This window comes from Anomalospiza imberbis, chromosome 25, assembly GCF_031753505.1.
Source record: "Anomalospiza imberbis isolate Cuckoo-Finch-1a 21T00152 chromosome 25, ASM3175350v1, whole genome shotgun sequence".
NCBI lineage: Eukaryota > Metazoa > Chordata > Aves > Passeriformes > Viduidae > Anomalospiza > Anomalospiza imberbis.
Genome location: NC_089705.1, coordinates 4155115 through 4170672, shown reverse-complemented (window position 1 = coordinate 4170672; position 15558 = coordinate 4155115). Strand labels below are relative to the sequence as shown.

General features: G+C 44.2%; 1 protein-coding gene and 1 long non-coding RNA gene across 2 annotated transcripts in view; one reads left to right on the top strand and one right to left on the bottom strand.

Moving 5' to 3' along the window:
- KIAA0319L (KIAA0319 like) overlaps positions 1-15558 on the bottom strand; it is a 30605-nt gene that overhangs the window by 4018 nt on the left and 11029 nt on the right. The window contains exons 4-19 of the mRNA XM_068172510.1: positions 14887-15160; positions 12762-12863; positions 11775-11872; positions 10534-10621; positions 9424-9516; positions 8720-8852; positions 7626-7854; positions 6759-6882; positions 6082-6214; positions 5105-5253; positions 4651-4802; positions 4338-4476; positions 3851-4010; positions 1806-1948; positions 712-834; positions 113-203 (exon numbers count right to left, since the gene is read on the bottom strand). Coding sequence (XP_068028611.1) covers positions 113-203; positions 712-834; positions 1806-1948; positions 3851-4010; positions 4338-4476; positions 4651-4802; positions 5105-5253; positions 6082-6214; positions 6759-6882; positions 7626-7854; positions 8720-8852; positions 9424-9516; positions 10534-10621; positions 11775-11872; positions 12762-12863; positions 14887-15160 — 2231 coding nt within the window. The remainder of the gene's footprint in view (positions 1-112; positions 204-711; positions 835-1805; positions 1949-3850; positions 4011-4337; positions 4477-4650; positions 4803-5104; positions 5254-6081; positions 6215-6758; positions 6883-7625; positions 7855-8719; positions 8853-9423; positions 9517-10533; positions 10622-11774; positions 11873-12761; positions 12864-14886; positions 15161-15558) is intronic.
- Positions 1944-5246, top strand: LOC137462311 (uncharacterized). Its single transcript, XR_010993659.1, has 2 exons — positions 1944-3474; positions 3624-5246. It is a non-coding gene; the product is annotated as an uncharacterized lncRNA (long non-coding RNA).

Genomic DNA, 15558 nt, shown 5'->3' with positions numbered 1-15558 from the left:
CCCAAGGCTCAGCAGATGACCTGCTGGGACAAAGGGTTTGAATCTTTAACCTCCTACAGCAGACATTTTGCTGTGAAACCTGGATACAGCAGGGGTTTGGTCTCAGTCCCACCTCTTGCAGCAGCAGATCACCATCCACGACAAGATTCCGAAGGCAACCACGATGACGAAAGATGCAATGATCACATACAGCACACTCCACTCTGCAAGCAAAGCCCCAGAGATAAACATGTTTTGGCACCTCATACAACTGACAGTGCACATTTTAGGGGACTGTTTTTGGGAAAGAAAAGGCAAGGCCTGCCTCTTTGCAGAATTAAAGGCTGGCATTCCCCACTGGCAGCACCACCAGATCCCCTCGGGAAGCTCAAGATCCAGTGTGTGGACTTGCTGGGCAGTGTTCACTGTGTGCTGGTTTATAAAATTTGCTTTTCTGTGGCAGGAAAGCCTCTGTACAGACATGACAGAAGACAGCTGTGACTTATACACCCAGAGTGGACTCAACTCTTAGTGAGTGTCCACTGGGAAGGTCTGAAAGGGATTCACTCCCCTGTCAAACATCATCTGCCCAGAAGGTGAGACAAAGGGTGTCCCGGTGTCAGCATCTCATCAGAGCAACGGGCAGACAGCAGGTGCCTGGCAGTGTGCCCACCCTGGGTTTCAAACACGGGTTTCTCTGCCAAGCTGCCCACTCCAGGGGGGTTCACGTACCGCAGTTGCTTTCGCCGTCCCCCATCTGCACCCTGAGGAAGTTCTCCATCCAGAACGGGTCACACACGCAGCGCTTGGTGAAGGAGTCACAGCGCCCGTGCTCAGAGCAGTTCAGCTGACAGGCTGGGGGCCAAAACCAGCAAGGTGAACTAAATGACTCACAGGTGAGGCAAAAATGGGAAAAAATAGTTCAATACAGCCAACCCCTCCTGCAGGCTCTGACCTGAATGTGGCCCCCCTGTAGCTCATTCATAGCTCAGCCGTAGTCAAGAGGTAAGAAGTGCAAACATAGGCACCTGGGCCTCATGCCAAACTGAAACATCCCACTTCACCAGCAACATACATTTTGCCTAATAAATCCTCATTTTGATATACAGGTTATGGCATTTGTGTATTTTTCAAGTAAATGTTTTTAAACAAAGTTTTGATTTCCCAATTCAAACCCTGCCTGTGAGACAGACAAGAAACAAACAGATCCTTTGGAGGCACCAAACAGAACTGAAAAATGGCTTCTGAAGGCCACAAAATGGTAAGATCAGGAAGTAATGAAAATAATGACTTTACACAATTCTAGTTTCAAATCTTTAACTGATCAGCAAATGATCCTCACAGGATGGATCTCATAAAAGAAAAGCAGTGCTAATGTAATGATGTAAAACAATGATAGAAGGGGAACATTTCTTGCAGACTGATGTTTGTGCTGCACAGGAAACAAGTGGGTTCACAGCTACCAAGATGTGCAGTTTATTCTTTTCAGGATGACACTGATTTCAGTGGCTATAGGCTATTAATACTGTATTTTAGTTTCATAAGTATCAATCTGCTTTTGCTTTTGTGAACCCTTATCTTCAAAGCAACATTGCAAATAATTATTTATAAGAAGTTGAATAGTGAATAGACGGAATTAATTGGTAAATAAGTGATTAGTGAATAGTCTAATAGACTTAATTTTCTGTTTCCCATTTATTAACAAGAAAGCTCCTGCAGTGAGTGTAATTGTGTGGGCACATGGGTGCTTTTAGCACCCTTTTTCTGTCAGGCAGCTGAAAAGAAGGTAAAAGATGTTTTGTCTGTCCCAAGAGACTCTCACTTACTGACTGTGTTAATCTCCAGCGCCCGGAAGATGAGGAAGTCTGATTGTTGTTTCCTCAGCTCGTTCTTCAGCGTCCAGGCCACCTCTCGTCCTTTGAATATCTGATGAGGAGGCTGGTTCTGCACAAAGAACACCATCTTCGTGCTGGAAGAAAGGCAAGAATTATTATCTGCTGCTTCTCCAAATATCGGGTGGAGAGCCACACTCTCCAGTCTGTCATCAGAGGGAATTACTCAGAATCCCAAATGTATCTGAAGACCAGACTTCTGGCTCTGTTTGAAAGCAGTAATGGCAGACCTGGTCCTACAGTAGAAAACCCTTTAGGATATCTGATCCATTCATATTTTCCAAGCTAGGGCTGCACTGTTCTTGAATTTGCACATCAAGCAGATCTTTGCACATTCATGCTAAGCATCAAATCCCCAAACTTTAAGGTCTTGCTGTTTTCATATTCTCCTTCCTTCCTCCCTGTGGGATTCTGAGACTTTACTACACCTGGAACTTGGGGGTCCATTTACATGCTCAGCACAGAGCTCCAGCACCAGACAGAGGAAGTTTACAGTCTTTTGCAGAGTTGAGTTTGAATGCACCAAGTGCTATAGCCCAAAAACAACCCAGGTGTGAAGGATTCTGTATTCTGCAGCTTTTACTGCATTAACTTTATGATAGAAGAACTTGTTCCTCATGGCTTGCTCACCTTGCAGAGTCCTGTGGATCCTTTAGACTCACAAAAGGATGCATAAATGTTTGGGATTTATTATCACTAGTGAGCTTATGAATCAATGGCATATCAGTGAAACCCTCAGAGTATAAGAAAAAGAACTAACCAACAGTCAGAGGAACAAGCTCTTTTTTAAACAGCACAAGTTACTTTGACAGTGGAAGCAAAAATGAGATCTTAAAGCCATCTGTCAGGAAACATTCTCTTCTCCTTTATAACACTTCCCACTCTTTTGTCTGCTTGAACACATAAACAGATGAAGCATTGAGGACAAGGATCCCTTACTTGCCTTACTCAGGGGCGACTGGCTTGCTCATGGCAGAGACAGAGAGCTACTGTTACAACAGAAAGTGCTGGCTCCCCTGTTCTCAGCTCTCTAGGTTTGCATGGACAATGAATTCCGATTTTCCTGCTACAGCAGGCCATGTGGACACAAAGGAATTGATACATCACAGCACTCAGCTAACTGTAAAGTAACAGCAGATTTATTGCTGACTTGCTGCAGGACTTTAAGCATGTCCCTTAAATCTTCTTCAATGCTTTAAGTACTTTAAAACTACTCCCCTTGTAACAAAAATTAAGTGCAATATTGCACTTATTTAAACAGATTTCCACTCATGGCTTGTTGCCACTCTCCAGGCAGACAACACCACCCTGACTTACAGCCCTGCTCAGCAGCCAACTTCCATGTGTTCAGGAGAAATACAGTTTCCTGTAAGCCAATTAGTAATCAAAATTAAGCTTTTCTATCTCTTCAAACAGAAATCACATTGGCTTTCAACATTTTTTCATACACAAAGTTGAAGCAGTTGTGTAGGCAATCAAGCTACTGCAGAATTAGTGGAAGATGTCCCTGCCTGAGGCTGTGTGGTCGGAACTGGATGATCCTTAAGGTCCCCTCCTACCCAAACCAGTCTGTGATTGTATGAACCACCAATTTGGCACGAAGGTAAGGAGGATTGTTACACACTCTGGTGTGTCATAAGTGTTTCAGCAAACTCCTGCACCAAGCCCCGTTACTTCTCCAGCTGCAGAACATCCCTTCACACAGTCTCCACAATTTTCAAAAATCAAATCAGATTTGTTCGTATTTTACAGGTTTTAGGTGAAAATACATTAGCAGCAGCAGTTTTCAAGGGCAATGCACCATATCTCCAGAGGGGAAAGATACTCAAGACCTGCTTGGCAACTCTGATCCAAGCAGGAATATCAGCGTTAAGCAACAACTCCACATGTTCCAATGATCCAATCTGCTTTCCAAGAGGCCTTGATTTTCCAAACCCTCAAGCAATTCCTTGCTGTGTACCCTGCCAGATGAATCCCACCTTTGTTCAGTGTATGGCTGGATCTTTTGCACGGTGATGTCTGAGTCGAGGACCCCCAGCAGCACCCCTATCTGCCGGATGAACATCCCCTTCTGCCGCTCCGTCAGCTGGCTCACATTCACATCCAGAATTATCTCCACCAGATTGTTTTTCCTAGGATCTAGAGAGAATGTAGATAGTACAGATCTTTAGAGTTTCTATTTAGCAGCCTGGGCACAAGGCAGGTTTTTAGCTATCTTTCCAGGATGTTTCTGATTTGAACACAGAACTACAGAGTGGCACTGTGGGAAAGCACAAAGGTATGGCTTTCACAGGTAACAGAAGCAGTGAGAGTCAGCCCTCAAAAACCACAGGAAAACACGATCACATCTCCCAAAACTTTTGACATTTACAGTTCTAAACTGGACTAGATGACACATATTAATCCCTGTATCCTGTATGCAGAGGGCTGCAGGCAAATGTGCTACAGCACAAAACCCAGACTCACCAGGTTTGACCTCCACTGTGGTCCTTTCCACATCACTCTCTCCTTTGGCATCTGTTACTCTGAGGTGAAATGTGTAGGTCCCTTCTACCAGATTGGACAGGAGGAGGACAGGATGATGGTCTGAATTATTTAAGACTTCCTGGAAGGCAGAACAAAGCAAGTATGAGGAAACAAAGGATCAAAGTAGTACCATGTATTGTCATATTTCAGGATATGACAGGGTAACAGCCCAAAAAGGAGCTTTGTATTTCCTCAGGAGCTGTCAACACTACCTTGCACTGATTTTTGTGATCCTTTACAAAAGAAAGCTCACCCCAGCTGCAGGACTCCCCTCATCCCGGGTCCACAAGTAGCTGACAATCCCCTTATCATCAGAGGACTTCGATCCATCCAACTCTGCTGTGTTTGTGGGCAAGGTGATGACAACGTTGCCAGCAATCTTTGCAATGGGCGGCTTGTTTATCTCTAAATAAACAGAGAGAAAGCACTTGGAGAAAGATCTTGCAATGCCCAATCAAAAATTACTGCATTAGATCTCCAGTGTACTCCAGAAATCCCTGTCTAACCCTAGGGAAGGGAAGGGAAATACTGCAGGATTAAGCTGAAAATACCACTCCTCCAGAAAAGGGCAAATCTCAAGGCCACTTCAGTGCTCTCCACGTTGTCTCCCTCCATTCCTTACTTTTATTGTGTCTCTGAACACAGGTTTTGCTGACCTGCTCAGAGATAACCTGTGACTGAGCAGCTCTGCTGGTGGCTGCACGTACCTTCCTTGACGATGACGTTGACGGAGCTTTGGCTCTGCAGGTTCCTCTCATCTTTCACTGTCAGAGTGAACTCATACGTCCCAACCTGGAGGCCTGTGACAGTGGCAATGCTGCTGTTGGCATTCTCCAGCTTCACACCATCTGGACCCCTAACCAAGACACAAGGGGTTTGGTTAGTTTTTGACCTTCTTCAGGGGTTTTGATAAGTTTAAACTTCGCACAGAGCACTGGAGGCAACCTTGCTCCAAACAGGAGCCTGGAAATAATAGTCCATTATAAAATTCAAAATTATGTTCTCCAGTTACAGCAAGATAGTCTAAAGAATAAGTGCAGGATCCAGAACAAAAAGCATAATTTCTGGCAGGTTAATGTTTTGGTTAATTTTAAACCAGAGGAGCACTGATAACAGCACTTAGGTGGTGTTTACAAATAGTGGTACTTTCAGCAGATTGGCTTTTGAACTGCACAATGAGCCAATTTTGTATTTAAAAAAAAGGTGCAAAGCAATAACAGTCCTTCATTTCCAGGGCTTTGCACACACTTTGCATTAGCAAACAGAAAAAGCTACTGCAAGTTGCTCACAGGCTTTTTCCTGAAATCCCTAAAGCATTTCAGGGAATTTAGAGTTGGAAGAGAACTCTGCCTCCTTTAAGCAAACTACAAAAGCATTGAGTTAGATGCTGTTGTTTGATTACAATGGTCAGTCTCTCCATGAGACCAAGCCCAAACTGCACTGCTGTGAATGGAAACACAGCTGAGCCACACCACACTCAGAGTGGGAGCCAGGCCTAGAGATGAAGGCAAAGCTATTTCTCATGCTCAAAGAAAACTCCACTTCTTTCCAATGAAACATAAAACCTTGTCTTATTCAGGTCACTGGTAATGCTTGTCAGGCCCCATGACTGAACACAAGGGAGGTGTGGGAGTGTTTTAAATGAAAGATTTGGATACACAAGAACATGGAAGGTGATACACACCGTGTTTTTTCCCAAAGAAAGAAGACTATCTTCTGGTCATCCGAGCTCTTGCTGCCATCTAGAGTGGTGCTGTCCACAGGAAGAGTCAATTCTTTATCTGGACCAGCATCTGCCTTTGGGGGTTTGTTGTTCTCTGGAAAAGAATGCAGGATTTCTCAAACACACACCATAAAGCTGAAGCTTAAAACATCACCATTAAGATTTTCTGCATGATCCCCAGTACATCCCTTGCCCACTACCTTGTACTCAGATAAAGTGAGGTTGAAAGCAGTTAGGAAATCCAATAAGCATTTCATTCACACATCTGCAATAAAATGAGACTGAAAACTAGGAGTTCTGATTTTTGCTCTCATTCCCTCAGTACTGCTCCACTTTTCCTGCCCCTGTCCCAGGACCCAGAACTGTGGGCAGACACAGCTGTTTGGAAATACAATCCTGCCTCTATTGTAGGAAAACATCAATTAGGTTATATCGTGTAAAATAAGAGAATGGCCCACAAAGGCAATATTGCTACAAGCTTTCTTTTGCTCATTTATCAGCAATATACCAGCCCAGAACGTTCCTAAATCAGAGCAGCTTTTCTGAAAGTCACCACAAGATCTAGAGGTTGCTGACAGAGTGCTGCTCACCTCCAACCCCTGGAAGGGAAGCAGCAACAGCAGGTAAAGGCAGCTTACCTGGCTGGACTATCACAGTGACCTCTGCAGTGGACTGGTGCCCAGCAGAATCAGTCACTATGAGCTGGTAGGTGTAATCACCTTCCTGCATTGCAGAGAGCTGCAAGACTGGTGTCCTCACGCCCTGTGAGAAAAGATATTAATGGACTAAAAACAATCCTCATGCAGATGATGATGGACCAGAAGACTCTGATTCTAAAGTAACTATTACTAGCACATTCTAGGGGGTTATTACCAACTCCTGCTATGGCAGCAGGAGTCTGTGCCACTTCAGCATGCAAAGCTCTTGCAGATAAATTTATGCACACTACAAGGACACTGTTGTGGGACATAACAAGAGTAATGCCATACAAGCAAAACTTTAGGGATTTAGTAGTTCCCAGCTCCAGTAAAATCTCTGGGGAGCCCTGTGCAAATCTCACACATTGTGAACCTGATTCATGGACCTTCTTATTCTATAAATTTGACAGTAATAATCTTTAAAAGAAAAATGATGACACAGAAATAAGTTCCAACATTTACTGTTTAGCACTGAGGAGAGTCCGGCCAGTATCAGCAAAATTTAAGACTCCAAGATTCAGCTCAAAAGTTCCTACCTCCCTCAATCCCCCTTCTTCAGCAGGATTTAAAACTGCATTGCTCAAGAAAGGAACAGGATGCCAGTGGTGAGGCTGGTGCACCAGCTCAGCCACCAAACCAATACCAGCTTCACATAGATTTAACTTTAAGCACATACTTAATCATCACACATTTGCTGTGTAGGATTCTAAAAGACATTTTGCTAACAGTCCACTATAACTGGTTTGATTATAGATAAAAGCCCAGCTAGTGAGCAATCCAGGTGGAACACTGGAGACCTGCACTGACCTGCATCTCCATCACCTTCCCTTTGCTGTTGGGGCTGAGCAGCCACTCATAGCTGACGATGCTGTGGTCGTCCGTGCTCTGGTTGCCGTAGAGCGTGATGGAGTTCTGGGGCAGGGTGATCACCTGGTTTGGGCCAGCATTGGCCACTGGAGGATAATCCACTGCCTTCTTCACAGTCAGGTTGGCAGTGGTGGAGTTGCTGGCACCATCTGAGTCCACAACTGTTAGACTGAAGAGGGAAAAAAGAAGTGAAAGCACTGAAGAGTGATGGTGACCAGAGCTGAATACAGCCTTTTCTGAATAGAAACTTCCCCCAAATGTCCAATTATCAGCCTCAAAGTGATGCAAAGAATTCAACAGTCACATCCATCTCTCACTTGAAATCTAACAATCAGTTCCAAGGTGAAACACAGAAGTGCATTTCTAACCCACAAGTGGCCTGGACACAGCACATCTCCTCAGGTAGGCTGGTACCACAAAACACAACTGCTTTCTGCTAAATCTAGACCTGAACATGGATTTGATTAGTTCATGCCAACTGCTTAACAAGAAAGCAGTGTTCAGTAAGAGGTACTCCAGTTTATTCTGCTTTAAATAGATCTGCTGATGCAGTGATGGACATCACACCAAAATAAAGGCCAAAGGGAAAAACACAGGACAAATACAAAAGTAAAATCAGTTACCACCTGTTTCCCAGGTTGTGCATCAAACCATTAGGCCTCATTCACTTATCTGAGACAAACACATTGCATTTTAAAATGGATTTGAAGACAGCATTTCTTCCTAAGCCTTTACCCAGAGAGTTTAGATTTGCCATTTCAAGAGACATTTTGTAGCACTGACAGACCAGCCATCATCTTAACCAGGGCTACAACTGAAGAATAAGAAGTAGCTGGACAGCTTATCTCTCCTGAAGTGCAAAGCTACAAAACCGCTTGAAAGTGTAGGAGTGGAGAGAGGGAACATCACAAAATGGAGTTCTCTCCATGTTTTGTGTTGGTTTTTTTTTTTTGAACCAGATTAACACTTCAGGAATCTCATACATTTCACTCTTAAGGGATGAGAACTGATAGATTCTCCCAGGTGTGACTTACCTGAAAGTGTAATTCCCAGGTACCAGGTTGGTCAGTGTCAGTATGGGAGTATCACTGGAAACCTTCTCTTCCCGCAGGGGACCCTTCAGCTCTTCCCAGTGGTAGCTGATAATTTTATCATCATCAGTGCTTTCTGTTTCAGGAATTGAGGAAAACACACACACACAAGGAGTTGGAAAATACTGCTTCACAGATTCCAATAGTCAGTCTCTACTTCTGTCCTGGGCTTAGTGGGCAAAGGTATTTTTGGTTGAAGCCCAGCGTCTCTGTTATGCTCAGACACCCAAACTGTAACAAATCAATGCTAGCTGGGGCTAAGACAACCTGAATCTGTATAAAGGAACTCCTGAAAAGCTCTAGTGTGGGCCAGGATCACTAAAGGTGGTATGTCAGTAACTTACATGTTTGAAGTTTAGCCAAGAGCCCAGTAATTTTGACTGACAGTAATTATTTTTTGATTCTAAGCAGCAACCTCCAGAGCTTTTCCTTTTTTAGGAGATTGGCTCAGGCCAGTGCCCTTCAAAAGGAACATGGAGAGGTGCTGTTGTGTGTGTTCAGCTCTCCTGGCCAGAGAGGCTAATTCTTTTCAATGAATTGTGTTTGACAGTGTCACTGTTTCTCTTAAACTTTATGCAAAAGGCCAGCCCAGGACCAAACACAAAGCAGCCCTGCTGGATGCTGCACTTAAACCTGCAGGTACTCACTGCTGCCGTCGATAAGAGTGGAAATGGTTGGCAGGGAGATTTCCTGGAACGCCGGGGACACGATGGCAACAGGAGGCTGATTCACCCGGGGCTCTGCAACAACAACCCAGCTGTTACCATGACACTACAGGCAGAAAGCCCTGGCCAAGGAACTGCAAAACTATCAGCAACAGTGATTTGTGCTTCCAGCACGTTCTACACCAGCTTGGGGAATCAGTGCTACCAAAAGGGGGTTCAAACAGCGTGGAGGTGAACAGCCAAGCACACCAGTGCACTGGGAAGGCTGCACTGCATCAGATTTTCCCTGCTGGGTCAAGCACCTACAGCTTCTTGCCACAGTGTGGCTGCTGCTCTGAAAAGTGAAGGATTTTGGTGCATGCTGCCAGCTGCAAAGTCACTGCTTATAAGGAAATGATCAGCCACAGCATCCAGAAGACCAGTCACACACTCTTGCTAATTTAGGGAGTGCAAGAGCCCTTCTTTGCCCACAAAGCTTGTACAAGAAGTCTTGCTGAAGACTGAAAAATGAAGGGGTTTTATTGACAGCTTTGGTTGTCTCTTTACACAGGCCACCTAAAAAGTGAGGCAGTCAGCACAAGATGCTGTATCTCCACCAGCTCATCTACAAACCACGTCTTACAATAAGGAATGAGATTTGAGTTAACCTGCCTGTGGTTAGGAATGATATTCCTTATGGACAGGGAAGAAAGGAATCTCCAAAGGAGTTTCAAAGCTCTAGGTTCTCTTCAGTTTTTGCTCCTGCTGCTATAAGCTTTTTGCCAGACTGCAGCTAGTTTTTATGGAAGCAGTGGCCTTTCAGGGTGAGGTGTTTGCTGAGCACTTCCCTATCAGGATTAGAGCTCTTTTATCAAGTGGCTGGCTTGATACAGTACAGCAAAAATAGCTGTGTGTTACCAATAGCTTCCCATCTTAGGAAATTATTTAATACGTACACATATGTGTGTGTGTGTGTGTGTGTGTACACACACTGCAAGTTCACAGCACAATGAATAACCACCACAGCAAAACAAGTAATCTAAACCCATGGTACAGCTGCCTTGGCATGTCAGAGACAGGTGAAGGCAAGGAAAATCCAATCCCAGCACTCACTTGGATTCACTGTTACATTCACATATCCCTCTCCGTGCGCGTTTTCCCCATCCACGACGACTTTGAACTCGTACAGGCCAACAGTGAGCTGGAAACAAACACAAAGGATTATTTACTTACAGGTTGGTGGCACCTTATCAGGACCTATTGGAAGGTCAAGTTCCTGTGCTTTGGCACTGGAGCACCCAGGCAATTGTGCCTCAGCCTCTGCATACACAGCAAAGGATGGTTTCCAGGCTAAAATGGTATTACACATATTTTAGTTTACAATGGCTATGCAGAAACCAAAGACTTGTATTTCTCTCTGCTACAGGATTGTCAGTCAAGCTTTATTTTCCAGCAACAAAAGGCAAACAGAAGAGAGACAATAGAGATTAGTTCAGGTTGTCTGGCCACAGGAATCTGAACTAGCAGATTGCATTTGAGGTGAAAAAGGCTGCATGTAAGAAGAAAACCTCTTCTTGTGTGTTTTTATAAATGCAAGTGTTTCTTCTTTTCCTTCTAGGTGACATGAGCCACGCAGTCACCTCTTCACCATCCACTGTTGAGCCAAAATGAGAGGGTGAGGGACCAAGCACTGGATAACAATCTTGATACCCAAAAGGCTGAAGCCCTGACAGAGACCTGCACACTCCTTTCCAAAGCTTTGGCTCTGCATGATATCCTTACTAAAGCCTGTAGATTTTCTTCTGAGGGCAGTAGAATCCAGGCTGCTCAAAGGAATGTCTCAAGTACAGAACTGTATATTCACAGTACTCAGAGTCATCTCCTTGTTAAGAATCCTCACATGCAGGAACTGGCAACCTTTTCCCTGTTAAGAGCTTGTCTAAGAGCAGCAGGCAGGGACATGCCACGAGGTATTGCAGGGCTCTTGTTAATGGAAGCAGCAAGACCCTCTCCCAGTGGGCAGTACAAGGCTCAGACCTAAGCAGACTACCACACTGTTCCAGGAATATTCCCATCCCTTGTTACTGTTAAATTGTGCCATTTGTGTGCCTTGTCACACTGCTTGTAGGCAGCTTGTACCCCCTGAAATCAATTTCTTCCTTCCCTCGTGCCAGATCAATCTCCTTTTTCTAAGAGCCTCAGAAGAGGGCTTGCAGTCAAATGTTGGCTGCCAGCCCATGATGCAATTTCCTATTCATCCTGAAGTCCCATACAGGTCTTTCCTGGCTGCTGGGGTCCTCATCTTCTCCACTTGGCATTTAACACAACAGGATACGAAGTAGCCAAAGCTTTACCTTAGACAACTTCAGGGTCTGGGAGTGCTTCCCTGCCATTTCTCCACTGTAGTCTTTTGGATGAGTAATCAACTCCCACTCATAGGAATATGTGGTTCCTTAAAAAAAAAAAGAAAAGGTCCAGATGTTTGTTTTCAAAGCCTGTCTTTCTGCCATGCTAAAGAACTGCAAAGGTATTAAACATTTACAAGGCACATTCTGCTGCACTGTGGAGAAATGAGACAGCTTGGGCTGCGGCTTTTTGGGAATATACCCAGGAAAAGAGACAATCTGTGCTTCTAAACTCATTTACTCTGGAATCAAAACCCATCTTTCAGCCTCCAAGGCAATAAAGAGCTTTGGAACAATCACAGCTCCAAGATAATAAGAGAGAAAAGCCTTATCACATCCTCAGATCCTGCAGACACAGGAATGCCAATTTTTGAACAGGAATGAATCAATCCCTGCTGTCGCACAACATGGAACACACCTGCCTCTACAGCTCCCACTGCAACAGTGGACAGAGTTAAGATAAGAACTTTAAAAATAGCTTCCAACAATTTGCATGATTAAATGAGGAGTGTATAGAATGTGTTCCTCAGTAGGTAAATACCCCCATTCAGATTTCGATCACTTGCTAATACAGCTCAGTCCTATCAGCAAATATCAAGAACAGATGCTAAAAATCCAGTTCTTCCTCACACAGCACCCTGAGAATGTGCCATCTCTTCTCCCATCTCTTCCCACAATCTCCCAAATCCACTGGCTTTGTAGCACTTTCCATTTTGTTTGTGTCTCACTGTTTTCTCCGAGAGGCAGCACGAGGTAATAGCCAAGTATGAAAAATTTCCACAGGAAAGTGCTCTCTGACAAAAGACATTTTCAAGACTGCCCTTATTACATGCCATACATAATGACTGTTTGCCTTTTCACATCCCAAGCCCTTTCACATCCCTGTTTGCTTTTTCACATCCCAAGCCCTTAGCAGAATTCCCAGGGAAGCCTTACCAGGTGGTGGTTCAGGAAGCACAAATGCATTCAGCTGAACTTCATTCTTTGGCAGGGTCACTTCAACACTGTCTCCAGCAGAAACCACCAGCTCCTTCATAGCTGAAAGGGACAAACACAGAATTGGAGAGGAACAGGAAAAAAAATATCCACCCTGGTTTCAGTTTGTTGAATAAACCCCAGCTACAAATGATGATGTATTTTGTAAACATCCCGTTGCTTAAGAGACCTCCCCTTTCAGGTTCGCTCTCCTTGTCAATGTAAAAGCACTAATGGGGGTTTACAATTTTTAGACAAGCCCAAAATTACTCAGTCACCTCTCTCTTTGCAGATACTGTGCTGAAACGTGGTCCTTGGGCCCTGCACAGGGGAGTCTCCTCACCCAGGTCCAGCAGGATGGGAAGGGTTTTACTTGACAGCTTTTTGGCAGAGAACTCAGCTGCAGGCTCATGGCACAGCAAGACAAACACTGCTGCTTCCAAACTGCAATTCCAGAGCTTCACAAATATATAAAGAATCCACAGAATTTCTTTTTTGAAAAACTGCTTGAGGGCTAAGAGAATTTTTTTAAACTTGCATAGCTGCCACACTGGGTATGGAAGCTCAAGATACAAACCTGGTCCTTTTATTTTTATTTTCTTTTCCAACCCTGCTCAAAATTTTCTTGCCATTCCATTTCAAATAAACTGACAGGTTGCTTTGAAAGACTACAGGGTAACCTTGAAAACTGTGGCCAGAGACATATTTTTTCCTGCTTTTTATTAGCATTAAGATAACCAGAAATTTCAACACATTTCTTAAAAACACCTCTTGGCCTCCTCATCTCTCTCCTCCCTTCCCATTTGCTTTATATTTGTCTTTTTATTATTGGTTTTTATTATTAAGACTAAATAGTCTTTCTTTAGTTTGACCCTGTCAAAGACAATGTTTCAGAGGTATGCACAAAAAATCCAAGTTAAAAAAATGAGAAAAAAGGACCTTAGACATTCAGCTATTTTCCCACCTTTAATATCTATTATTTATGTATCTTCCAATTTTAATAGCTAGTGGAATTAACCACCTTTTTTTTCCCCTCTCAAATACTCCATCAGTCTTTCACCTTCAAACAGTTCCAAGGAAAAAAGCAATCAGAACTCATTAGGAAATAATAAAAACAAAACCCAGACAAACAGATAAAAAACCTTGGAAAAACCAGTCTTTACATCATCTTTGCATTGGTTAGCAAAACCAGGAGGCCCTGGCTATATTAGTCTTCCGAGACAAACCAATGAAGATGTTTAAAACATATTTTCCAGTTTTAGCTGGGGTAAGCCCTTAAAAAAAACAAACCAAAAAACAAACCATTAACTTGTCAGCACAAGCAGCCAATGAGCTTCCTGCCAAAACCATCTTTGGATGCAGTGCTTCCCTTACACTTTCCATTTGTTCCCTTGTAAGGGAAAGGAACCCTAAATTCAAAAGAAATTCAGCTGTGAATGCTTGAGCACACTGGATAAAGTGAATTCTGAGACAGCCCACGAGCAGTACACGCCATTCCCTGTGCGTAGCCATCCCTACAGGGAGAACTGACAGCCTGGCTGAGGGAACAGAGCTGCCAAAGGGCATTTTGGCCTTTATGCATTTTCAACAGTCTGTTTTAGGAAATACCAGTGTGAACAGAAACATCATCATGCTGCAAAGCAACGCTTTGGGCTAACAGCCAAGTACACTGTTCTCCACGGCTGAACTGTGCAGTGACACTTCAGGGACAGAAAATAATCAGTTACACCCTTCTTTGAGCACACATTAAGGTTTCTGCTGGATTTGATGGATAGCAGCATGCCAAGGCTACTGGAAAAACACTTCCCAGGACTCTGCCCTGCATCACATCTCAGCCTTCACTTTGGGAATTAAGATATCCCCGTTAATTCCCAGCTGTCCTCACATGCAATGGTCACATGCAGATTTATGATGCTCAAGTCCCATTCCAGACCTCGAGAGTTACTCAGATCTGACAGCAAGTGTGCTGACACAGATGCCTCAGTATTTTCTCCAAGGTACCATAATTATCTCCTATTTTTCCACACTGCTGTGGCTTGAAAAAGCCTGAGCAGGTGACATTTGCTGGAGCCCTGCAAGTCCTCACCTGGGGTGGTGGCAGCAGTGCTTGGGGCTGCAGCAGTGCTGCTCTGGGCTGTAGGAACACTGCTGTTTGTGGGGACTCCACTGGGTACAGAAGTTGCTGCCTGTGCCTTTGCTGTGCTTTTCACAGGCACGGGGCTGGCTGTGGGAAACTGAGGATGGGCATCATCAGGCTGCCCAGGCTCCTCAGTCTTCCCTGGAGCTGTCAAGTCCAGTGCCACAGGGCTGGAGAACGTAGCCAGCAGGGATGATTCTGGTGCAGATGTTCCTGTGTGGATCTGTAAAGGAAGAAGTTGTCTGAGTTTGACCTGAACACTGAATGGCAGTTTTAAGTTGCCTTTCTCCTCCTCCACAATTAGAGAGGCTGAAAAATCCCCGGTTTGTTTTTCCAGAAGCAGGAATTTTTACAGCTTCCCCTTCTCTCTTCTGAAGTGTTTCTCCATGTTCTTCCTCCACAGCAGACAGGCCATTTCTACCCCAGCCGAACACCAGTTAACACCAGATTTAGCTACAGCATTTAAGTACCAAGGCTGTTGATATGGCAAATATAAGAGAAGATCCAGGTTCAAAACTGCAGTGAGTGGAGAAAAAAGAACAGAAAGGTGGGATCAGACAGCCCCTGAAGACAGGGACTACAAACTGGGGCTCATTTACTCTGGCTGTGATTTCCTTTTCC